Source organism: Scleropages formosus, chromosome 1, assembly GCF_900964775.1.
Source record: "Scleropages formosus chromosome 1, fSclFor1.1, whole genome shotgun sequence".
Lineage (NCBI taxonomy): Eukaryota > Metazoa > Chordata > Actinopteri > Osteoglossiformes > Osteoglossidae > Scleropages > Scleropages formosus.
The window spans coordinates 31142367-31169145 of NC_041806.1; the positions used below are offsets into that span (position 1 = coordinate 31142367).

A 26779-nucleotide genomic window follows, 5' to 3' on the forward strand; every position below is an offset into this window, starting at 1 on the left:
GTTGTGTGTATAATTTATGTAGAGGTGAACAGAAAATCCTGGCTTTGTGTTAAACTATATAACGGAGCCGGAGACTGTTATCATTCTTGTTACAGGCTTAGGGACATTGAGACAAAAATAAACTGGAATATGGCTCAAATCTGAATTTTGTTTCCATGCCAACCCAGTTTCCAAAACACTCTGCCATCCTCCAGATGCAGGGAAAAACAGACATTTTTCCTAGTGATCGCCCAATACTGCAGAGCACACCAGAGGCAGATTCAAAAAGAACAGTGAAGAATTTGTAAATCCAGATTTGGAAACTGTATTCTTGTGATCACACCTCTGTTTAATTGTAATCTAATTAATGTGAACAGGAACAGACTAGAAATATATGCAAATCACATGTAGGCCATGTCCTCGAAAGCTTACGGTAGTTATCATCCACTTGGAACGGGAATGCAGACAAATTGCAGGGTGTTGTACAGAATAGTCTGCAAACATTTTATTACCGTCCTCTTTGGAAGAAGACTAAAATTAGTCGTTAGCCTACAGAATGCTCCTCAGAGAGAAAATACCAGATAGAAGCAGGTAATGAAGTGGTTAGAACTAGATGAAAGACCCAGGTTGAATCTGCTGTAGTAACAGTGATCAAGGTACTTACCTTGAACTGCTCTGGTAAAAATGACCTAGCTTTACAGATTGGTAAATCATTGTACTTAACATTGTTAGTAACTGAAGAAAAGCATTAACTAAGTTTTGTTCATTCCTAGTAATGCAGTTTTCCAAAAAGTGAGTTTTTCCACATATCTGGTGAATGATTATCGATACCAATTATCATTAATCTGACAGAATTTTTATGAATATGGTCTGCTCCATCCTGTCCCAACCTGGCAACACTGCATTCAGTGCAACAACCTGGCACCATATTTGAAAACTGCTAAGTGACTGTGTGACAGTGATTGTGAGATGCATTGCATTGTGGGAACTGTGTACCCATGCTCTCTCTTTTTCTTCCTAAAGCCAGTGCATGTGCAGTATCATATTGTTTACTTTGTGAAATTATTATTCTTTTAAATTTATTTTATACACAAAACCCTTTATAAAATTTACACGAATGACTCCTACAGACCTAGTAATCTTAAAAAACAACAGCTGTAACATAACAAATGTTTAATTTCAGTATTTATAATTCAACATAGATTTAAAAAAAAGGAATTTATGTATAAAATATGCTGAGATAAGGAGGGAGCGCAGTGGTGCAACAGGCTTGGCCGGGTCCTGCTCTCGGGTGGGTTTGGGGTTTGAGTCCCACTTGGGGTACCTTTTGATGGACTGGCATCCTGTCCTGGGTGTGTCCCCTCCCCCTCTAGCCCTGGACCCTGTGTTGCCGGGTTAGGCTTTGGTTTGCCGCGACCCCACTTGGGATGAGAGATTTTAGTCTGTGTGTGTGTATGCTGAAACAGAAAGAAAATACATTGCGCTTAACTCATTTCCAAATTTGCATAAAAAACTGTCAAACATAGAATGGTGTGGAAACTTTTTGTACAAAATATCTAAGAAAGTCGCTTTGCAGAAAAACATCAGCTAAATGAATAAATGCAAATGTATATAGGCCTGTGTTTGCTGCTGAAATTCAACGCACAATTCAAAAAAGTTTTGTGGACAAAATTAAATAAAAATGAAAAAATATTATTACTTGTATTCTGTTCTATTGAAATGTGTTAGACGACTTGTGACATTATGCATCACTTAGGATGATTTTTGGGCGAACTTGGAAGGGACCTGGGTGGGACAAATTGGAATTTTTTGCTATAAGAAATAATGATATAGTAATTTATTACTACAGTAACAGTATATATTGTAATAACGACATACAACCCAAATCCCAAAAGTTGGGACTGTATCGAAAATGCTAATAAAAACAAAAAAGGAGTGATTTGTAAATTTACTTTGACATATATTCAAACAGAGTAAAGACATGGTATTTTAACCTTTACCTAATAAACTACATTGTTTTTAGAGTTATAAGATACATCCTGCTGATGCGCTGGGACACATCATCAGTGATGTGACCTTGAGTCATCGGGTATTTTGGGTTTTTCAGCATCAGACACCCTCGCCCAGGCAACCCAACCAGGGCTGATCAAGCCCCAAAGTGCTTCCCAGCAGAAACTGACCACAGATCTGCTCTCTTAATCCAGAGCCACCTAGTGGCTCTCTCTGGGGATTCAGTAGCTGATCTGATGCCTTCCTCTTTGCCTCCCCTGTGATGCCCAGCAGCGTTAGGGCTTTGCACAATGAGCGCCCTACCAATCCCCGACAGCCCACCTCGATGGGCACACAGTGTGTTCACCAGCCCTGCCTCCAACATTGAAGATATACATTTATTCTGAAATTGATGGCAGCAACACATTCCAAAAAAGTTGGGACGGTCGAGTGTTTACCACTGTGTAACATCACCATGTCTTTTAATAACACTTATTAAGCATTTGGGCACTGAAGACATCCGTTGGTTAAATTTAGTAATCTGAATTTTCCCCCGTTCATCCATTATCCAGGTCCTCAGCTGTGCAATTGTATGAGGCCTTCATTGCTGTATTTTGTGCTTCATAATGCAGCACACATTCTCAACTGGAGATAGGTCAGGACTCCATGCAGGCCAGTCTAGCACCCGCAGCCTGCTTACGCAGCCATGCACTTGTAATCCGGGCAGAATGTGGTTTGGCATTGTCCTGCTGGAAAATGCAGGGGCAACCCTGGAAAAGATGGAGTATAAGATGCTCCAAAGTTTGTACATATCTTGTACATATCTGTATTAATGGTGGCCTCACAGATGTGCAAGTTACCCACGCCATGGTATAGGTGTCCCCCATACCATGACAGATGATGGCTTTTGGACTTGACGCTGATAACAGCTTGGATGGTCCTTTTTGTCTTCGGCCTGGAGAACACGACGGTTGTTTTTTTCCGAAATCTTTGAAATGTTGACTTGTCGGACCGCAGAACATGATTCTACAGTGCTGCTGTCCATCTCAGATGAGACCAAGACCAGAGAAGTTGGCGGCGTTTCTGCCCCTCGTGCTGCCCAATCCATTTCTGTTTAGTCCTCCTGTATCCCTCACTCCTGGTGTTTCTTAAATCTAACGAAATGAAACACATGTAAAACTGTGCTGCTGTACTGACTGAATCAAAGGGCTGGATGGATATCTAGAGTGGAAAATACAGAAAGAGCAGAAATTGTGCTTGACTACCTATTTTTGGTTATCGTGAAATCGTTTCTCCATTTCACTAACAGGAGCGGTTGCAGTTCCATATGTTAGTCTAATCCTCCAAAGCTATAGGTTTCATCACTTCTCTCTTGGTTCCAACATTAAATCATGTACTGGATTAAAGACTGATTTCCCCTCCTACAGAGCCGAAGTAGGAGATAAAGGACCATTTTTATTTGTCTACTGAAAGGGAGTTAACTGGAGTCTAAGACACACAACTGAGCTTTTTCACTTGGCACAGGCAGCAGACAAAAAGAAGGAAATATGAATTAAATTTGATGTAATTTTCCTGTAATGCGAAAGCCATCTGCACTAGTTATACAAAGCTGCAGTTATATATAGCTTCTTTGGATGGTCTCTGAAGCCTTTCTGTTCCACAGTGTTGGCATCTCAGAAAGTTTCATACAGAAACTACTACAGTGGTCAATGTGAAGAAGAAATGGGTATTGGTATTGTTCTTTTATGTGTATTGTTTTTATAGACATGAGTGTGTGTGTTTCTGAGCAGTAGGTAATATAACAGTAAGACCTTTGAACTTGCTGTAGTAGCCTCAAGCAAGTTACCCTGAAATAGGTGAATTTACTCTAGCACATGAATTTAATTTTTAAAATTATTTGAGTCTATAAATGTATAAATACTGCATAAATATGGGCAGCATGGTGGCACAGCCCCTGGGTGGTCATAGAGAATGTGAGTTTGATCCCCATTCAGTCTCTGTGGAGTTTGCATGTTCTTCCCATGTCTGCATGGGTTTCCTCCCACAGCCCAAAGGCATGTTGTTCAGTGTGTGAGTGACACAGGGTGTGTTCCACTGATGTATGGATGAGTGACCCATTGTAAGTAGTGTATCTAGCAGTGTATATCACCTTGGTGAATAAGGTGTGTCGGCTGGTAACACTACACAGAGTTCATTGGAAGTCACTTTGGAGAAAAGAGTCTGCTAAACGAAGTAATGTAAATGGGTGAATTATTATATGTACCTGCACTTTCTAAGTGGCTTTGAACAAAAAAATGTCAGCTAGATTAATAAATGTTGCGTCCAAGCTTAAATCTTGTTCATTCAGGAAATATTGCAAGATTTCTTTAAACTTAATTACTTCATATTTGATGTGCTATGTGTCATTATTGGTATACAGTACAGATAGAGAAAAATCCCGCTGTGTGTTAGAAAGGGTTTTCTTCTGTATGTGACCTCAAACAGTTGAAATGCGCATCAGTAACATGAGAAGAAACCTTGTCACAAACTTGCCCGAAGACCAGAAGTGAAAGGTTCACACAAAAAGATTTCGGAGTCCACAATAATTTATGTGGCAGTCACAGAGTATGAAAAAATGCCCTGTGCAGTCTTTTATTTGCCGTTATTGACTTGAATAAAAGGAAAAACTCAGCATACTAACAGATTATAAACTTTATTTAAGTTAAAAGCATGACACGTTTGATACAGATTTTCATATGAAGTGAACTAATAAAACACAAACACGAGTCTAAATAACAATAATCCACATTCACCACCACAGTGTCTACGCCTCGGTCACATGTTTCTAGAAACTACTAAAAATGCTTCCGCTTGTAGGTTAATACTGGATGAAAACAGCAACATGAGGTGATTCTTGTGACTGAACCCACACCTGGATTTATGGCACACACCATTCTTTTCTAGCCCAGCCCACCGATGCCACATTACTTGAACTTAATCCTTTTGGTGGTAAGAAGGAATAAACATTGCATTCAAATTTACCTTCTCAGACTCGCTGCACACATCAGAAAAACATTTACTTTACACCCGTAACTACATGTGAACTTCAATTAGTCAACAAAGCTGTAAAGATGTTGAGCAATAAACCAGTTCTTCTTTATAAAATAGGTTTTACCCACACTGTACGGTGGTGGCACCTTCTTCTGTGGTTTCCTCTTGATCTCTGTCTTGTTCCTACACCAGCAGCACAACCTAGCAGCACGTATCTCATGCAAAGCACTATAATGCACAGGAGTGGGCAGATTTCCAACCGATTCAGGTTTAAAAGAAAACATATTACCTTACTCGGTACTGAAAGGTGAAATGATATAAATACAAAAATATATTTAAAAAAGTCAAAATACAAATATATAAGTACTGGTCCTAGTAAGCAGTATCTCTCCATGTCCAGATGATGGTATTACTGTGTCTGTGGAGGTCACTGCAGGACAGTAGATACAGAATGACAGATGTATATGGGCAGAATAGGATGAAGCACAGCAGAGGGTGGTGGGTGCAAGGAGGACTGGGGCAGGACTGTTGTAGTTAGCAGGAGCAGTAAATATGTATATACAGCAATAGCCAAGCCTTTGGGGGTCACAGTAAGGGTGACGGTGATGGTGTTGGCGGTGTGTGATGCTGTTAGGTGGGTGTATACAGACAGGGCTTCAGGGGTGTGTTTCGGTGCTGGGCATCTTCTCATAGATGTAGCTCCCCACTCCACCGGTGTTCACCCCTGGAAAGAGAAGGCGGGGGGGGGGGTTCATTCATTTATTCATTCATCCATCGATCGATCCATCCATCCATCCATTCACTATGATGCAGAATCAGAAAAGTATTCCATAATCCTGGAGCATAAAAATACTGATATTGGTATCTTTGTGTAGTATGCAATATGTATTTACAACACTTGTGTTCTGTGGTTGTAATTAAGCTGTTATAAAATTAATTGTAAGAAACTGTGATTTTTTTTTTTTTTTTGCATGTAATATAACGTAATTCTTCATGGAATTTATAACTTAATACTTACATGAGACATAATACTTAAATGTTTCAATAATTTAATGAAATCACTAACAATGAACTCTCCGGGTTACAATTATGCCTGAACAAAAAAAAAAGATACGGTATATTTTATTCATCTTCACAGATATTTAACAATTCAGTCCAAGCGTATTTCATGGTAAAATGTGAAGCACACTTATCCATGACTGTCAAATGCTGAGCTATGGCTCAATATCAGCAGACAGGAGAAAAACAAAGAAAAGAAAACAAGGCAATGTCTCAGTCCTTTAGCCCACAAGGTAAACTATATATTATTCTTTGAAAAATCCCTGCCACCTGGTGGCCAACATGAAGCACTGAGAGACATAAAATGCAGGTATACTGGCCCCTCCTTGTTACAAACAATCAAGAAACAAAAGATTAACATCTTCCAGTTTTTATATTTTTTTCAACTGCATTTTCTTCACAGGTATATGTCCATTTCTGGAGCAAACACAGAATGTGTGTACACTGACAGCAGATGTCAGGAAAATGCACCCAACCATTGCATGAATGCAGAGGGACCTTAATCCCACTAATGTATCTCAAAGTTAAAACTAAGCATAGTTTTAGAAAGCATTATTATTATTATTATTATTATTATTATTATTATTATTATTATATGCAAAAATTTTACAAAGCCTAACAAAATTAAAGATATAAATCAACTGATCTCCATTAGCGTTCACTGACTGCGAATTACAAATAAAGATAACTGGTGTTACAAACAAAATGAATTACAAACAGACTTCTGGTCTTTGTTGTATTAGTATGATGAGGAGCCAGTATATAATGATTTTTCATACCTTTAGGTCCGAAGAGGACGGCATAGCACGGTTTGTGACAGTAAGGCTGCCCATCATGCTGCAACAGGAAACAAACATGCTATTTAACAGAATTTAATCCTCTAAATTATTATTATTATTGCTTTTATACATACCACAGAGTCATAGCAACTTATAGATAGAGACAGTAGACCGAAGGATTGCAAATATGTCCACATACATAGAGCGAGGACTCAGGGTCAAGAAGTTTCAATTTATCACAGGCGTGATCATGCAGCACTTTGGAATAACTTCCAGAAGGGTGTCCAGATATTCCAGAATTCATTGGAGTTGTCATACAAATAAAATGTTCATTTTTCCAGAGGGAGAGATTGAAACACTTCAGTCATCCATATGTTTACAGAAAGAACTTTGGGTGTAGACAACAACATTACCGTACATTTCTTTGCCAACTATGTAAGAGCGGATAGTTTATGTACTATAACATCATCAGGGAAGAAGTCTGGGTTGTGATTTAAGAAGAGAATAATATTTTGAGGAGAATTTTTTTTGGTTAAAAGTTTTTTTGGATTGTTGTGTGAACCCCAGTCAGGTAAACTTGTACCTTACCACCAGAGCTTTACATTTTAAACATAGCTGATATGTCCCTGGGAACATCCTATGCAGGGCCACTGGAGTGAATAATTTAAAGTTTTGTTCCTGGATGCTGAGGGAGGTGCAAGTAGGGAAGACTTCATCACATATCGATTACCATTTATAGTCACTAAAAGACACGTCAAGGTCCTACCCCCAAGCCTCCATCAGTGCATCAAAAGAGCAGGTACCGGTGCTTAATAAAATGGAATATAATGCAGAAATGCCCTGGAATTTGGTGTAATGAGCTGTTTCTCAATTTTAGTTAATTCTGCCTGTAATCTGTTCCTCTCTTCTAGGGCAGTAATAAAATGATGTAGTTGTAGATATTTATAGTAGTCGGTATTGGATAGATCAAAGTTATTTCTCAAGAGGTGGAAACTCAGCATTGACTGATCTGCAAATAAAAATGACATACCCAACACCCCTTTACTGAACCATTTCTGGACCCCAATTTCATAAACACATGGAGGAAATCTGTACTGAGAATGACTGCACCTCAGCTCTGAATGAACATTTTTTCTCTTCCATTTCATTGCACATTTCCTTGTGCTTCCTTTTTCCGTTGCCACAGTTACCCTTTCTACCCTGCTGTTCTCTCCTCCTCCTCCCCCATTCCAGAATCGGTCCCTCCTTCTCCTCTCGCCTCCACTCCCACTCACCTCCGCATGGCTTCCAGGTGCCAGGGTCTTGCTGCACCTCTCGCAGCGCAGGCAGGGTCGGTGCCAGTCCTGCCCCAGAGACGTCACCTTCTCGGCTGTTGCACACGGAGACGGGTACATCACCATGGCAACCGCATCCTCATGCCCTACTTCTGCCCTTTACATGCTGTGATGCTTTGACAATGCTGACTTTATAAGACCACTGAGCTTTTTTTTTATAGGTGCTTAGACTGCAGGCTTTTGGTGAAAATGACTGCTGAGCAGTAAACCCTGAATTACATCTGCAGATGGTATTAATTTTCAGGAGAGGGAACTATATAGCTGAATTATTATTCACAATTAAGAGACCACTGTGCTTTGCCCATAAGGCGAAACAGAATTCAAGCAAAAAATACACAGACAGAGACTATAAGAATTATTTAATCTGTTTGAAAATGTTGCAAACAGTTAAATATAAGGGCTGATGTGCATACATAGGAGCTCTGTGTTGGTGAGACCTGACGGATTTGGTAGAAATACTGTTACACAACTGGGAGAGCAGTTAGAATGCTGTACTGAGACCAGTCCTACAGGGCACATTTTGTGGTTTATTAGACTTATTTGTTAAGCTGACGTTTTTTTTCTCCAAAACACCTTACAATGGTAATCAACTTTCAACTATTTACCCATTTATAGAGCAAGGCCATTTTTACTGGAGCAATTCTATGTTAAGCACTCTGCTCAAGGGCACTACAGCAGGAAGTGGGATTGAAACCCTCAAGCCTGGTGTCCAAGGGCAACAACTGCAACCAAAACCCCAGTGGTTATGCCCTGATGAAGCTGTATACTCAACCTGATGTCATACATTGATGCTGCACTACATGCCTTACCACCTCCTGCAGAAAGTTCTCAGTGCATTCAGTACATACCAAAATAAACCTTCTTGTTGCACTTGGGGCATATGGAGGGCTCTCCGGAGAATGTGGTAATGCTTGCGGCTGGAGCGAAACAAACGGAAGAGTTGTGTTGAATCCACAGTGTGATACTGTCCGCTCACCAAGTTCTGAGCAGACCATGTGAGTGGAACTGGACTTCATATGAGCAGTCCAAATGCTGGTGACCTGAACTGCACTGGCAGCTTTCTGATCTTCACACAGCAGAAATGAGAGCAACCGCAATGTATAGTGCAGTGGAAAGGAACATTGTGGCCATGTACTGGTGTAATGACAGATAACAGGGCTTCAGTGTCTGCAGTCTGCTGTCCTTTTCTGAGTCATTTACAGCGCAAGACGTAGTGTCTCCAACATTTCTGTCAGTGGTTCCACTTTTAACGTCCTTCGTCTGACTCATCACATGTGCTCCAGATGTTCATATTTACCTTTCACGGGACCTCTGGAGGCGGCCGACACCTTCCTTTCTCCCAATTTGGGGGCATTTTCTGAAGGAGGGCTGGTGAGACCAGAGCTCACAGGGGTATCATAGACATAGGAACCAGCGCCCCCGATGTTGACACCTGGATGGACACAGGGTCAGAATCGGAGGTCAGGCTGCTTCACACATAGCAGACTCAAAGACCCATGAGCTTGGGTGGAGAAGACACACACCACACCCTTTGGATGTACGTAACCTCCATATTGTAACCTGGCATGAAGAAGACATTCACCAACTCTAGTTTCATTTACTGTACCTTTTGGTCCAAACAGGGCAGCATAGCAGGGCTTGTGGCAGTAAGGTTTTCCATCGTGCTGTAGGAAGAAAGCAAAATACCAACCATAAGTACGGTAAAGCAGGTAAAAAGTCACTGCTGAGACAAGGAGTAGTGGGTTCTGCATGAAATAGTACAAGGTATGACACTGTATTAGTTTCATTATCTTTTGACGAACTATTACGGGGGGATGGACCATTGGCCTGTGATACCATGGCATGGAGCAGAGATGAACTCCATGACCAGCTCCCCAGTGCCCACCCCATGCCAAGTATGCTGCTCACCTTCAGGGCACCTGTTGCGGAAGTAGTTTAAAGCAGCTGCTTTAAGGACTGAGAGACCGATGGACACAGAAAACTGAACTGACGGGCAGTGGAGGAGCTTCCTGATCTGCATTGTAATGCAGGATTTTTGTTGGATTTCATGGTATATAGGTTTTAGTTTTGTACCTCCGAATTTGTGTTTGGTTTCTGGATCTGCTTAGTTTTACTTCCTATGCTTCCAAAAAAGCCTGGGTTTGTCTTGGAAAACGTGCCTCTCTCCCAGCCATGAGAGCATCTCCACCCACCAAGGGGCAGCACATTTGTTGGGTACTGAGTTCTGGGGTATGAAATTGCTACTGCTCTTTTGCTTCGATGTTCAGTACTAGCTCAGCTATACGTGCTCTTGATGACAGGCGGTTACCTTGAATCAACCTTTAGTTTATTTACGGGGTCCAACTGGTCATGTTAGGAAATTTTAATAAACACTAATGATTCTATCAACAGTAAATCAAAGTTGCTGACATGAAAAGTTCCTTTGCAACAAAACTGTCTCAGACCACTTAGTGTGAGGTCAAATTCAAAAATGACAAAGTAACCAAGTATCATTAGTACTATTACTAACACATGACAGATAAATACAAAATTATATTTCAACATAACAAATCACAGACATCCCTCACATGATGGGGTTCATTCCTTCTGTGAAATCACCCTGTTAGGTTAATTCCTATTGCCAGGTGACTGAGTTAAACCACTTTCAGGATGAAAAATATATAATCTAAATGAATTTGAATACCAAAACAACAGGATAACACTAGTACATTTTTAAATATTTATAATACAAATTACTTGTAGTTTTTAAAGTTATATTTCCATTCATTAATTTGTTATCAATAACTACTTGTACAGCGGCGATGCAGAACCTGTTGCGCACAGGATGTGAGGCAACTTATCTTGTTCTCATTTACTGCTCATTTGAGTCTCAAGATGACCGATGTCAGTTGAGCTGGCCATCTTTGGCGCCATCAGCAATGTGAGCAGTGAAGGCAAAGAGAAAAGGATCGAAAGTTCTGCTCGGGAATAGTTCCTGGGTAGGTTTCAGCCAGGTAAAGTTTCACGGGTTTGCTCCTACTTTATTTACCTGGTTACAGATGGAGCAGGTAGTCCGGTCTCAGATTGTTTGGACAATTGGTGAACACACAGGCTCATTTATACACAGGGTAGGAAGAAAGGCAGAGGAAATCACTGCACGACTGGCAGAGAGAATCTAGACCATTTCAGAAACAACCTAATAGGTGTTGCCATGGGAACTGTGAGCAAGATGACCGGTGCGACTGAGCAGACGAGGACAAAGTAGCCAGAAGCTACATTAATCTCAGAACCACACATACTTTAGTATGCATTTAGGAAAATGTATGCGACGTAAAAAAACCTGGCCTTCATTTTCTGGAATGTTGTGTGTTATTACATTATTCATTTGCTTGGCAGAAACTTACATCTGAAGCGATTTGCATAACAGAGATTTTTGCAACTTTTAATTCTGGACCGTTAAACAAAAGATGGGAACTGCGGAGCTAGCAGAATATCCTCCGAGATACAGTGGCACAGATGTTGGGAGATAAATCCGCAGCTCATCAACAGGTCCAGCCACAGCTCCTCACACATTCCTCTGTGCGCATGGCTCAGCGAAAGCCTTTCTCTGGAATTAAAATCTGTACAGTGGCTACCTTTCTTTACCACTTTCCAGCATGCTTCCACGCTGCCCCATCGTGACCAAGAAAACCAGGCTTGCTTTCAATACAGACAAGTCTTAGGAATGTTCACAGGATACTCTTGGAACTGAAACAAGTGTTAGGACCTAATCTCTCGTTCACAGCCAGCCCATCTGCCACTTGCCCTGATGGCCAGCAAGTGCTTGGCTACAGAATGTGTGCCAAGCTGTCTGTACGCACATCTATCTCTCTCTTTAAGGCACGGAAACGAGTTGGCACACAGAACATACAGTGACACCTGGCAGCATTTTCAGTACAGCTCAGTTCAGGCCAGAGACATCAAGTGGTGTTACACTAGACCTTCCCAATATGAGCTGAGCTGTTGCCATGGGAACACAGCTCCCGGCTAGATTTCCGGAGCTTGTTGGAGAACACAAGGTGGAGATTTGACCATATATAGAAATTAAAAGCAGAAGAGATCCCCCAGAGCTGTGGAAAGCTGTCATACAAAAACACAGAGACAGATATTGTTCCTTTATTTACAGACAATAGAGTATTTGACACCACAATGAGAAGAGTGGTACTATAGGTAACGGACTCACAGCGTGTTCTCACAATAGCACAGACATAAAGAAAAACAAAAACCCTTAGAAAGGTGGACGATTTTCGCAGACCAGCTGGAATCGAGGGATGATTTATGGAGAACATTTCGAATGGACCTGTCACTGCAGTGGGACTGAAACCCAGACAGTGTCACAGCTGACCGTGGGAAAGTATTAGTGAATGAGAGCATCTGTGAGGGGCTGCCAGTGTCAGAGGGTTTGCCGCACAGTTCAGGATAGCTGGGAATCCTCTGCTAGTTCGTCACACACAACAGAACTGAACTAGTTTGGATGTTATTGCTGAGAAGACCCTTCTGTCTGGGTATTATGAATGTGTGTCCTGTCCTCGTCTTCTCCCTCCCGCCCTCAGACTCCACTCACCTCGGCGTGGCCCCCTGCCGTCAGGGTTTTGCTACAGCGCTCACACTTTAGGCAAAAGCGGTGCCAGTCCTTGCCCAGGGACGTCACCTTCTCCGCTGTGGGAACGAGACAACAAGCAGCGTGTTATTTAACCTCATCAAGTAAAAAACCCTACCCCCTTGAATGTCCTTCATCCCCACAGTTCCCAGAAGCCAAGAGCTGCCCGGCTAAAAGACACACAAGATCCCCTTGGCGAAAGAGCAGGGCCAGACACTCTCAGGGTTAGAAGCATGAGGCCGAAGGAAGCGAACCTCTGTTCTTTATGTTTTTTTATTGATTAATCAGAGAAAAACTCAAATTCTAAGGCTGCCCTATTTAAACTGCAGGAATTGTTATTGCAGGACTTACTCACGCACACTGTCTGAAGCTGCTTTTCGGGAGCGGTGTTGCGGCGAACCGGAGACTAACCTGGCAACAGAGGGCGCAAGGCTGGAGAGGGAAGGGCGACACCCTGGATGGGATGCCAGCCCATCGCAAGGCACCCCAAGCAGGACTCAAACCCCAGACCTGCCAGAGTGCAGGCCCCGCCAAAGCCCACTGCACCACCGTGCCCCCCCCACAAAGGAATTACTGATTTTCTGAATTAGTTACCAGTATAACTAAGATGTTACTCAACAATCCAAGTACTGAGTTCAACAGCAAGAATCGTTTAGCTTTAACTAAGTATTGCTGCTAATAGTTACACTGGTGACTTGCCATGAATTACTCTGGTACTGCTGAATACTTAGAGGATACTGTTAGTAGACACTTGAAAAATATTCACTTCGGACACAAGACATTGAAGGCCAAATAGTCACGGAGTCCATGAGAACACTGTCTGACAAGAGGACAAACTGGTGATGATGAGGACGTTATCTCCAACCTCTTAGCTTTAAAATGCCTGTGGCTGAGGGCTGATGTAAGGGTTACATCATAAGCTCTAAGAACCGAAGGCAAGGTAAAAAAAAATACTTTAATCACTTCAATATATAAGAATACACTAAGTGACAAAGGAGTTAGACTTCTGTGAATTCAGGGTCTCTCCCACCACCCACTGTTTAACATGTCACCATCACTCTGGAATAATAGTTTTGGAAAAAAAGAAAAAATAAACCTTTCAGTGGTTCTGCAGTTTTCTACAAGAAAAAAAAATACTGTTATACGTCTAAACTGGAAATAAAAAGCATAGACGTTGTACTGGGGCTCTATAAGAATACTGCTACTATGGTTCCATAACCACTCTGTCTGAACAGCCTTAAATGCCAGCTGTAACCCCCAGCCCCCTTTCCTTTACGCACCGGGGAGCCCAGGCTCCTTCCTCCACATGGTCTATGACCCCTAGCCCTGCCCACCCGACACCACTCCCACTACCCCAATGTACTCCCTGTTGACAAGCACTCTGTACCAGCTCCTACTGTGTTACCCTTGATCAAGGCACGTGTCCTAAATCACTCCTGTTACAATCACCTAGCTGTGTAAACATGTAAATAAATGTATGATGCCTAATGATGACATTATACATCACTTTGGACAAAATCCATCAGCTAAATAAATAAATGTAAAAGTTAGCATCATAATTTTGTACATTCTGTACTGAGTGATGGAGGGGAAAATACACAACTCAGCCATGTGCAATTAATAAAAATTAACTTCTGGAAACGATGTCTCTAATGCTATCTCCAGTAAATCAAGTTTTGCTACCTTATGTTAAATAATAACTAACTCCGGAGTTAAAGGGATGCTGCAGTTGTTCTCTGAGAGGGTTTTGTCCTGTTGTTGCCCAGCTTGCACCCGGGTCCGGTAGGAAACAGGGCTAGCTCACTGGAGTTCTCAGCTCTCGGACCTGCCCTTGCGCTCACAGCAGAGCGACTTTGCAGCCCCCATATAAAGCCCAAAGGTCACCCATAAATACCACCCCCTGTCTCTACACCCCAAACTCTGCCTATCATAGAAAAGAGGCTCAAAGGATCCTCTAGTGTGTTGGCATCTAGGAGAGTGGGCATCATGTCCATTGTTTGCAATCAGACTGGATTTACCAAGCTTTCAGTTTTCTCTCTTTCTTCGGCCAAACTGGAAGGGAAATCTAATTTTTGTTTGCACAAAGGTGAATTACCACAGGGGGGTGCGGTGGCGCAGCAGGTTTTGGCAGGGCCTGCTCTCTGGCAGGTATGGGGTTTGAGTCCTGCTTGGGGTGCCTTGCGATGGGCTGGCATCCTGTCCGGGGTGTGTCCCCTCCCCCTCCAGCCTTGCGCCCTGTGTTGCCAGGTTAGGCTTCGGTTCGCCGCAACCCCGCTCGGGATGAGTGATTTCAGACTCTCTGTGTGTGTGTGTGTGTGTGTGTGTGTGTGTGTGTGCTTGCTGGTTTGCCATGCAAACGAAAGTCATAATTTTATAATATCTATTACACTACGAAATTCAATCCGGGGGGGCGTGGTGTGCAGTGGGTTGGACCGGATCCTGCTCTCTGGTGGGTCTGGGGTTCGAGTCCCGCTTGGGGTGCCTTGCAATGGACTGGCGTGCTGTCCTGGGTGTATCCCCTCCCCCTCCAGCCTTTCGCCCTGTGTTGCCGGGTTAGGCTCCAGTTCCCCATGGCCCCGTATGAGACAAACGGTTCAGACTATTCAATCCAATTATCTGAAGTTTATCCCAAAATATGGGAGCCATTTCCGACATGTAATCCTCTTATATTTCTGCCTTCTCTAGCACTTGAATATAATTAATTGGATGTCAAATGTATTTATGAATATGCTATGCACTGTACGTATGTGATCTTTAAAGTAACCTAAGTGCTTGATAATCCTGTTGCAGGACTTGTGAATATAACACTGCTGGATGAGAACCATTGCACTAATCAACAGACAGTTGTCTCTAACGCGACTAACAATCTTGCTTTTGCAAAAGGTTCTAAGAGGGCTAATTTCAGACTAAATACACAGCTCAAGCAAGCCACACCAGGAAACCCTGTTGGGATTTGACCAAACAACCTTCAGGCTGCAAGTCTTTGTCCTTTACTGCTTTACTGCTTTGCTACTTGTTGCATTTACAATGTTTACAGTGTTTTTCTTCGGCCTCCTGTTTACACTCCCTACTAGAATAACAGTAAAACAATTTATAACTGTGGATGCTGAGCTGTAAAGAAGGGCCTTAACAAAGTCAGTAGTGCTTGTTTTAAAGAACAGCCCTCAAGGTGCCCTTCTGGTACCTGCTACAGTAGTGATCAGAGCTACTGCCTTTAGATCTAAAGGTTGTAGGTTTGATTCCCACCTCTGCCTGTAGTACCTTCGAGTAAGGTACTTACCCTAAATTGCTCTAGTAAAAATTCTTTTAATACTCAGTACCCTGTATAAATGGGTAAATAATTGTACCTACTATTGTAAGTTACTTTGGAGAAAAGTGTCAGCTAAATGAATAAATGTAAACGACTACCCTCAATGGCTCATAATTGCTGGGCAGATTCTGAACCAAAAAAGTACTATGAGCCAGAAAACCAATCTGTTACTGGCATGGCATTAGAATGATTTAACTGGCTTTGCAGATCGTTTACGTAGACTTATGAATTGTTTACTGTGATCTTTTATGCAGTGCATTATGGGAATTCCTGCATATGGCTGCATCAGCGCTAAGACCCAGCTCTGCTGTCAGTTAGTAATGTCTAGAAGAGGTAGGAGGTGAGAAACTGTACAAAAAATGGAAGAGGACATCGTGTTACCATGCACAGGTGTCATGTCCCATTTCATATTGGTTACCAATAAAAAAAAACATGGAGATGATGCCAGCTGTATTAGTACATGGACACCATTTGTTTGCATATATCAGTATATTGTGCAGTAGGTACCTGTATTAATTGTAATTAATGAAAAAACTGCAAAAAAAATCCAATTTTATTATTTGCATAGATATTGTATTTCTGCAGGCAAAACATACACATGCACACACACATCTTCATTAGCATTTTTAGTATTTTAAATGGACATATTCATAAATATTGTGCAGCATCACAGAGCTCTGCACATCCAACCGTTGGCAGCTTTAAAGAGTTTATATTTCACAACAAAAACAGCACATTACTCAACAGAGTAGAAGTACCAGTTCTGCTGTAATGGCATCCTTCATGACGCAGATATAAATACGTTTGTGTTTTCTGTTTCCTTGAGGGAAAAAAAGCAGACAACCCAATAAGTATTGCCAGTCCGACTACTATTAAATAACTCCTACATGAGTCCGAAAAACACCCACCTAAACCAACAGTGCAGCCATGAGCTCCTCTAGCCAAACACCCCTTTTAATATTCGCCCATGCCTGATATGTAAACCGTAAAGCTGTAGTTAGGAATCTCCATCTGCATGCGAGTTCAAAGGAAAGAGTATTTTTGGCACAAGAAAAAAGTTAGCAGATAAAAGCCCAGCTACATTTTCTAAGACTAAAAAGCTCGACATACATTCAAGTAAGTGAAGTGTGAAATCTTTTTAAAACGCACAATCCTTCTTCCTCTAGGGAAGAACCCACTCATTACGATTCTGAGTGTTATGAGAATAAAGAGCACTCACACAGATTTTTTTCCCATTTGATTAAAATAAAACATTAAAAAGTGCTGGGCCATTTCAATGCACACCGTAAGATGACTCAGGTATCAGGTATACTGTAGGTTCAGCAATCTAGCAGCAAGTGATCAGCTTGTTCCTTTTTCTATTCAGCCAAACTGGAAGCCTTTCTTTATTGGCCAGGGAGATGCATGATTATGCAATGACCCAGTTAATGGTGAGGCTGCCTCTAAGAGGGCAGGAGAAACGAATTCAAGACAGTCGTTGCATAACCAGCTGTGAGAACCTAGTCTGGGGGCAGTGGAGTAGAAAGAACACAGAGTTTTACTATAGTACAGAGATGGGCATGAGGGCGCTCTGTTTGAGCAGAGGTGTCAACACTTGTTACGATGAAGGAGGCTATTTCATAATCCAGTTGATTTACATAAATCAAGGAAAGTGACAAAAAGAGGGGGATGGAGGACTGAAGAAGAACATAAGATGAGCCCAGGTGAAGAGGCATAAGTACTGAAAGGGGGGGATGGTAATCAGGTGGGGTGTGGCTGCTGTATTGAAATGTTTTAGGTGTATTGGACTATCAAGGGGGTGCGGTGACGCAGTGGGTTGGACCATGGTCCTGCTTTCCGGTGGGTCTGGGGTTCGAGTCCCGCTTGGGGTGCCTTGCGACGGACTGGCGTCCCGTCCTGGGTGTGTCCCCTCCCCCTCCGGCCTTACGCCCTGTGTTACCGGGTAGGCTCCTGTTCCCCGCAACCCCGTATGGGACAAGCGGTTCTGAAAATGTGTGTGTGTGTGTGTGTGTGTGTGTGTATTGGACTAGGTGACAGTTTGCATGGAATATTTTGAATGCATGAACTCCAAAAATATTCAGTTAAGGATAACCAAAGTTGGCTCAATATCTGACAGAAGGCACAATGGCCCAACCAATGTTAAAACCATGATAAAAATGACGGAGTCTGAAAAAACAAACCAGGTAAATGACTCAGAATGTAATGGTAAAACACAGAATGACAATGTGTGAAGTAAGTGAGTGTTCTATAAAGTACTGTTACATCTGAAATGAAATTTGAAATACATATATGAAATAATCCTTATATATTTATGGTTTTAATTTATGACAGTAAGGCAGGTATACTGAAAATTAGTCTTATTACAGTACACTGAGCCTACAGCTTATCTACTCTGCTCTCATACATTCACATCACTGCATGTTATGTGACCTACTCTTCCAACACTGCATGACGTGACTGTATTTTTACTGCATTCTACTGCCACAAGATAACAAAACAGGAACACACATCTTTCAAATAAGGCTGTTTTGCACAATTGTTGGCTTAGACTTAGCTCACCTTTATTTACTCAAATTTCCTGCTTCCTGCACTCTAATAAATTTAACCACATTGTTATAACAACTTAAAAACAGTAAAAAAAAAAAAACTCTGTCCTATGAAAAAGGACAAAGAGAACATTTTTCTTCATAAAACAGACAGAAAATTGTCTCGCACTGCTACATTTTGTTGGCAGAGTGGTCATACATGAGCAATAAATTAAGAAGAGTGTGTGGTTTTGTAAGCAGGTGCAAGAGCCAGTGAAAACAGATGCTTCATAGCAAAATTTGCAGGGTTGAAGAGAAGCTGATCAAAACTCTATGTTCATGGGGCAAAGCGTACATTTACTATAATTGCTTGGATGATGAGGGGAACACTGTTGTGGTTGGGTTGAATCAGTCCCTAAATTCCCTAAAAATATCACGCTTTACCTCAAACCATCACAGCAAAGGTCTGCAAAGTCAACAAAAAAATAAGCACCATCTGCTGACACCTGTTATTTAATGTGAGATGAACCAGAGGGCTGAAAAACAAATCCTCTCATAGCTGGAGTATGGTTAGGACTGGAATTTATATACACCGCTGATGGAGAAGCTGTTGTTTGAAGCAACAATCAGGAGATGCTCAGAGGGTCATGTAACCTGCAGGTCAATATTTTTCCAAGAGCAGTTCAGTCCTTCGCATGTCCACATCACACCACGGTCATGTGAAAAGTGGACACGATAGAATCCAGTCTACAGACTACTCTATTTATATTCATTTTATCATACATAACAATTTACCTGTCTTATTTGAAACAATAACATCACTGTGATACAAGTTAAAATGTCACAGAGAAAATGAAAATTCATATGGGCAGGAATATATCATCTTCGGTCCTCAGTACTGCAGACCTTGTTCACTGCAAATCCTTGTGTGGGAGCTGTCCAGGACAGCAGGTCCTGAAGTAATCGAACCCCAGACCCGCCACCTTACCGTATGTCACAGCAATCTGACACACAGACACACCGAAAATCTAATATATGCATATTAAACTAATCATTACTGATGGGGAAAAAGGTATATAAACACTAACAGTATTACATTTACATTTATTCATTTCGCAGATGATTTTCTCCAAAGCAACGTACGTCTCAGAAAAATACAATGACTGCATTAACATAGCTGTACTACAAACATAGCTGTACTACAACTATATTTTCCTAAACAATTTATTTATTGTCATTTTGCCCTAGAATGTACTGTACAATACAGTGTTCCAGACTAAATATGCCCAATTGAAACCATGGTAAAGTGTTAAATATTAAGCAAATAGGATGTTAAGCAATGTGTCAAACTGTCAAAAATGGTCTCCAGCAAACAAACACAATTATATTTTGTGGATACTAACAAAATTTGCATTGAACTTTCAGTGGGAAAGAAAGTCATGATTAAGAAGAATATTGTAAATAAAAATTTAAAATTTCTGTAATAGCCCTTATTCTCAAAGTCTTTTACTTTAGGGCCATATTGTGGCTGCTTTTTTTGGCAAGTGTTTAGCCCAAAATGAATACAAAGGACCTAATAACCATACTGTACGTATTTCATGTTTGTGTACACCGGCGTACTGTACACTTTTACATGTCAGCTGAATGGAGTGGAGTGGAATGGAGTGGAGTGGAATGGAATTGAGATGTTGGAATGGAATCCAGTGTGAGGGTCTAAGTCACAGTGTTTATATATCCAGGCACAGCTGCCCTCAAGTGCTGACTCTTCCTTCAGCCACATATTCCAAATAAGATGTTTTGCCAGCGGTACATGCCATGGGAAGGACACTGAAGCATCTCATTTCAGAAATGAATTATTCTCAGAAAGAGCAGTTTTATAGAAATACAAAATGGCTGTGTGTGTTTCGGCCTAAGATAACATGGGAAACCTAGAAGAGTCCAGTTTCAGAGGATGGAGTTGTATTCATACCTATTAAATAGGCTATTTTACCCCCTCCAGTTGAGACGGGAGCCAATAATAATCGTTATAATCCACATAAACATACTATTTCTTTATTAACAGAGCATAATAGCACATATTTACGGAATACGGAATTCCTGTTTTCCACATTCGTACACTTTAATTTTAAACTGACATAATTGCACAAAACTTAATTATAAACGTTTAAATGACTTAAACAAGCTTATTTTTCTCACGTAATAACGACGTAGGTAAAAATCAGCCTTCGATCTCTCACGGCCAATCACTGATTAAAAAGAAATAATAAAAACAATTTGAATTTTCCTGCCACACGATTGTCTAGTTTTGTGATGACTGCAGTGCAAAAGCATCGTAATATTACTTACCAAAATATACAGTTTTACTGCATTTAGGACACGTCGATGCCATGTTATGCTATATACTATTCAGTATATTTTGTCTTATGTTCCGAAATCTTGATAGTCTCGTACACGGTGCCCAGTCTCGTGCGCCTGAACGTCCCCGTCGCTGGAACCGGGGGCGCGAGGAATCTTTTACGAGCACGGCGGTCCTCATTTACATAGCTCCGCCCACTTCCGCTTTCTGTCCCCACTAAGGTTGCCGGAGCTGTTTGTTGGCCCGTTGCGGAGAAGGCAGAGGCGGCAGCTCAAACCAAGGGCGTTGTTCGTTTCGCGTCGGGCCCCTCATAATATTTGGTTTCACACGCGTTGAGAGAAGCCGGAACAACGGCCCCCCTCCCGAAACCGACGAAGAGGCGCCAATTAATACGTGCATGATGATGGCTGAAATTCGAGTCCAAATTATTTACATCTACGTAATCCTATTAATGGAGTATTAATAGTGCGCCGAACACCTGCCCCCATGAATGATAGAATAGAGTTCTTAATGTGTGTATGCATGTGCAGACATAGACCCTGCTTCTCTGCGATGTTAATATTATATTGTAACGGCGCCGAGGGGAGCTTAATAGCTCCGTGTAAATAGTTATTATTAGTGTTCATGTCTGTAGTGTCGTGTTCTGTTATAATTGGTTGTCCTATCGTTTACGTGCAGTTCGCCGCGAGGGGAATTCTGGGGGGGTTTTGGAGGTGGCCCCTCAACCCTCGGGCGCAGCAGGGGGCCTGGGAGTGACTTAGGCGGACTCTCCAGTGTTAACTTTTATTTGATATTGTCCGTGACATTTTTATTAAGATCACTCAGGTTTCCCTAAGTGTCAGGATGGCTGAGCGGTCTAAGGCGCCAGACTTAAGGTTAGTAACCTTCCCCCATGTCACGAGTGTTCTGGTCTCTGAATGGTGGCGTGGGTTCGAATCCCACTTCTGACACATCACTCAGATTTTCCTTCAAAGTGACATGTAGAGTGTTAATAAAGACTCCGTTTTTAGTAGCTCAATGGGGGAATGCTACAATACTAGGTGTAGAAAAATGTATCATATTGTGAAAGTGGGGAAAAGCTCACAATGAAAAAGACTAATCCTGCACCATCAAAACAATGAAATGCTAATTTCATTGAAAAATATTATTAACAAGCACTTCTATATGACTACAAATCCACCTTTGGTCAATTTAGTGACCCCGATTTTTTCCAGTTGTCGTCAACTGCTTGGCCAATGCAGGGTCCCAGTGATATAGAAACTATGGCAAGGCAAAATAGACATAGGCACATACACACAAACACACACATACTAGGGGCAGTTTAACATCACCAGTTCACCTGAAATGTCTTTAGAGCATCCTGAGGAAACCCACGTGCACACAGAGAGAACATGCAAACTGCGCACAGACTGAGCTGGATTTAAACACTCATCCAAACCCATACTGGGAATTGTCATGTAAAACCAGATCTGTTTTAAAAAGGCAAAATTTAAAAATTTAACGCTATATAACTACATCACCTAAACTATGGAGTGTATTACTTAAGCAATTATAGGATCTATATTCTTTGACCATCCTGTATGAAGCACATCATACTCCATGACTCGTATCATTCATCCTGTGATATAAAATATGTGATCATGCTATACATACATGAAAATGACAGCTGAAGTAATAAATACTGTATTAAGTACACAGATTAAAGGTAAAAGCTAAAATAAACCACATGGTTTGGTCAGATGCTGGGGATGAAGGAGTTGAAGGAAGACCCCCCTTTGACAGTACCATTAATGGATACCCCATGACTCAGAGGAAGGAGTGATCTGCCAATAGATATCAACAGCAATTAAATGTTACATGACCAATTTTCCCTATCTTAATCCCCCCTCCTCCTACATCCAGAAAACCAGTGACTTTGTCCAGATGGGGCCCTGTTGTCATGAGCTCAGGTTTCATCAAGCACCATTTGAGTCATTGGGAGATATTGAACCACCCCCCCAATCGCCCACCACTCAGATCCATCCATCATTGTCTGATCATATCACACTTATAAATTTGTCTTCTGGAAACTAAAAAATGAATTAGTAAGTAAGGAATAAAAACAGCTCGTTTTGTCCCAGGGATAATTGAGGATACGCTGTGCAGGAGAGGAGTCTGACTGAATCCTAGGAGGACTCTCCAGTTTCTCATTTTCTTCTTTCAGCTCCAAAAAAGAGGTACTGTTATTCTAATTAACAAGAATATACTTTTCATTCTTTATTATCAACAACAGGACTCAGAGGCCAGGTTCATTTTAATTTCTGCTTCTCTTTCTGGGCAGCAGATCAAGCTTCTTTATATGTATGCTCTCTCTACAATTCATGTCCTGTGTGGTGATTTATTATTTAATCAACACTGCAAAGAACTTGTAGTTGTCTGGACAGTGATTTTATTTGTACGTGAGACAGGAATCTGGATAAATCACTTTTGTCCCCTCTGTGAAATTTAAAGTCCTCTTCTACTTCTAAAAACATAAGTTCCAGTCTAGGTCTGGTCAATATCTGGAAAGAATTGTACACTGACATTAAGGATTGTACTTTTTATTCTAACCCCAATAAATTCTATTTGAGACTAGACAATACCTTCATCCCTGTATTACCGTATTTAGAAGCTGTATTTCAAACAATATCTCCTAAAACTAAACAAGGGAGATGGAACTCCACTCTTGTAAATAATGCACCATTCTCTCAGGAAATTTGAAAAAATATGTATCTGTTTTGTCAAGATAGTCACCAGCCTACAGTTCCAGCTGATACTGTTTGGGTTGGAGCTAAAGTTAATCTATGGGGTGTAATAATTTCCAAAGCTTCCTACCAGAAAAAAACTACAAAAAGAAGAGCATAAAAATTTGAATTGAAGCCTAGAGCAAAAACATAAATGATCTCCAACCCAGGAAAACTGAAGCCGACACCAGAATAATACAAGTTTATAATAAAAAGATACTGCTCTTTGTGAAGCACTATTACTCTGAATTTGGGAATAAACTTAATCATCTTTAAGCCCAGCCACTAAAACCATAACAGAATGAGAGATAAATTAAGGTATTATGTACACTTTGTGGTCTAGTTATATATGACCTATTGGCATGTAATAACAATTCCTAGACTATTATACAGTATGTCCTTTTACACCACAATGGGCAAGGTTCATTGGATGCAGTACAATCATATTTACAGAGATTGTCTACTTAGTGTCTTAGAGGACAATCATTCATCTCTAAACGCATTATTCTAGTCCTGAGAAGATCTTGAATACTATTCAATGGATGCTTTTTGGGAAAAGCATCAGGGTCCGATGGCTTTCCCAAGAAATTCTATAAGAACTTCCAGCCTGGATTATGCCCTGTACCAATTTTTGTAACTAACAATATGTTCAAATAGAGTTGTGTCCGTCACTCTTGGAATACAGCTTCAATTAGTCTAATTGTAAAGACAGACAAAAATCCATTAGAATTTTTTTCCTTTCCGCTCACTGTTTGTTAAAATGTGGATTTTAAAATTGTAATAAAAACTTTGACACATAAGCGCGAGACTTTTCTCCCAAAAACCATTAAACCTGATCTGTATCTAACCTAAAGTATCTAACCTGTATCTGTTAAAGCCACATTTGGCTCTGATAACGTATGTAATGCCAAGAATACTATACGCTTCATTGCCAGAAAGTAAGAACCAGCTTTGATCATTTCTCAGTGTAGAAAAGACATTTGAAAGGCTAAAACGGAATTTGTTATTTTTTGTCTCAGATGGAGTCAATGTGGCTAATAACTGTATTAAGCTAAACAACTGCTGATATTCCAACCTTTCATTGAAGGTTAACAGAAATACCTTTTCTGTCAGACAGCTGGTCTGTTAGGAGAGGGTGCCAGCAAGGCTGCCCTTCTCCCCCTTACTCTTCACACTTATAACTGAACCTTTGGCAGAAGCTATTAGGAGCAATTGAGAAATATCCGGTATTAGAATAAATGAAGAGGACCATCACATTTCTCTATATGCTGATGAGGAACTGTTATGTAACTGATGAAATGGAAATGGAACTGGAACTGATGTCATGCACTCATTGTATTCTTCTGTAAAATGTACGTCGCTTTCAAGAAAAGCATCTGCTAAATTAATAAATGTAAATGTAATCATTATTCCTGAGTCATGGGGTGTGGTGGTGCAGTGGGTTGGACCACAGCCCTGCTCTCCGGTGGGTTGGGGGTTTGAGTCCTGCTTGGGGTGCTTTGTGATGGACTGGCATCCTGTCCTGGGTGTGTCCCCCCCCCCCCTCTGGCCTTTTGCCCTGTGTTGCTGGGTAGGCTCTGGTTCCCTGCAACCCTGTATGAGACAAGTGGTTCTGAAATACACACCAGGCAGGGTATCATCATTGTCTGGACAAGTAGTTGCAGAGTCTGTTGTTAGATAGGGATGGATTCTGTGGATGTTATACAGGATGTTTCTCCAGGTCCAAGTGGTGACTTTGGTATGCTGTGAGAAATGCAGACATGAGTTAACACTGTGTGTGTGTGTGTATGTATTCCTGAGTCACCAGGAGACATCAGTCTCAGCAAGGAACATCAGTCCCAAGGTGATATGCTATTATAATAAAGTTTCACATTATAAGATCAGTTTCTCTGAATCTCTGGCTGTGCAACTGAATATTCCTCTAAATTTAAACTGGTGTATTCTGACCTTATGTACCTAAGAATTTTTGTTATCTTGATCTTAATCACCTAATCTAGACAGCAGCTACTCGCCATTAATTCAAATTAAAGAAGATCTGGTTTTGGGGACCAGCCGGTTTCAATATTCCTGACTTAGAATTAATGTTGTCCAGATGAATGTTTTACCGTGGCAGCTATACATATTCTAAAATCTGCCCTATTTCCTGTTAGATATTTTTTTTAAATAAATTAGACATGGGGGGGGGTGCAGTGGTGCAGTGGGTTGGACCACAGTCCTGTTCTTCAGTGGGTCTGGGGTTCGAGTCCCGGTTGGGGTGCCTTGCGATGGCCTTGCGATGGACTGGCGTCCCATCCTGGGTGTGTCCCCTCCCCCTCTGGCCTTACACCCTGTGTTGCCGGGTAGGCTCCGGTTCCCCGTATGGGACAAGCGGTTCTGAAAACGTGTGTGTAAATTAGACACCTTACACTTTAGATTTATCTGCAACAATAAAGGCTGTACTAAATATGAGATTTTACTATTAGGCTGCAAAATATTAAACAAATGACTAATTGGTTCCAGACAAGACTGGATTCTCTATGGGTGGGTATATCGTGCCCGCTTCATGCTTCCTGAGACTGTTAAGATCTCTCTGCCTTATTCTTAAATATATGAGAGAACTGTATGACACAAAACCTTGTCATTTCCCACTTAGCCTACTTTTCTGCATCATTTAGTTTTTCTGACAAAACCTCCAGATGCATGAGTGTTTTCCAACCAATGCTTGTCTCGAACAGGGTTGCAGCAAGATGGAGCCTACCCGGCAACATTGGGCGTAAGGGACACACCCAGGACGGGACGCCAGTCTGTCGCAGGGCACCCCAAGCGAGGCTTGAACCCCAGACCCACCACACAGCAGTCACCAGCTAAACCTGCCATGCCCCCCATGAAATGTTTAATAAAGTGTAAATGAGTAACGTGCATGTGGAATAGCCAAAGTAAATCTTTTATTTTCATGAAATTACCTTTTAATGAATGATATTTCATAGTTTTAAAAAATTTGGAAGGCTTCCACATGGCCATTTTTCAGAATGTGAAGGAAAAAAATTATGGTTTTTATG

The 26779-nt window shown here is 41.3% G+C and overlaps 1 protein-coding gene across 1 annotated transcript; it reads right to left on the minus strand.

The window, feature by feature from the left end:
• Window positions 1–4656: 4656 nt before the first annotated feature.
• LOC108924059 (cysteine-rich protein 2-like) lies at window positions 4657–21133 on the minus strand. The gene is made up of 8 exons (XM_018735179.2): window positions 20970–21133; window positions 12753–12847; window positions 9777–9834; window positions 9468–9602; window positions 9019–9087; window positions 8111–8205; window positions 6837–6894; window positions 4657–5722 (listed from the first exon to the last, which is right to left on the minus strand). Exons 1-8 carry the CDS (start codon window positions 21010–21012, stop codon window positions 5655–5657), a joined length of 621 nt encoding a protein of 206 aa, XP_018590695.1. The 5' UTR covers window positions 21013–21133; the 3' UTR covers window positions 4657–5654.
• Window positions 21134–26779: the final 5646 nt, after the last annotated feature.

Excerpts from the sequence above, each read along its gene's own strand:
- LOC108924059 (XM_018735179.2), bottom strand. The coding sequence starts at position 21,012 with ATGGCATCGACGTGTCCTAAATGCAGTAAAACTGTATATTTTG. Across the intron at positions 12,848-20,969 it reads CAGTAAAACTGTATATTTTG|CGGAGAAGGTGACGTCCCTG; the intron begins GTAAGTAATATT and ends TCGTTCCCACAG. Across the intron at positions 8,206-9,018 it reads CAACAAGAAGGTTTATTTTG|CCGAGAAGGTGACGTCTCTG; the intron begins GTATGTACTGAA and ends CGTGTGCAACAG.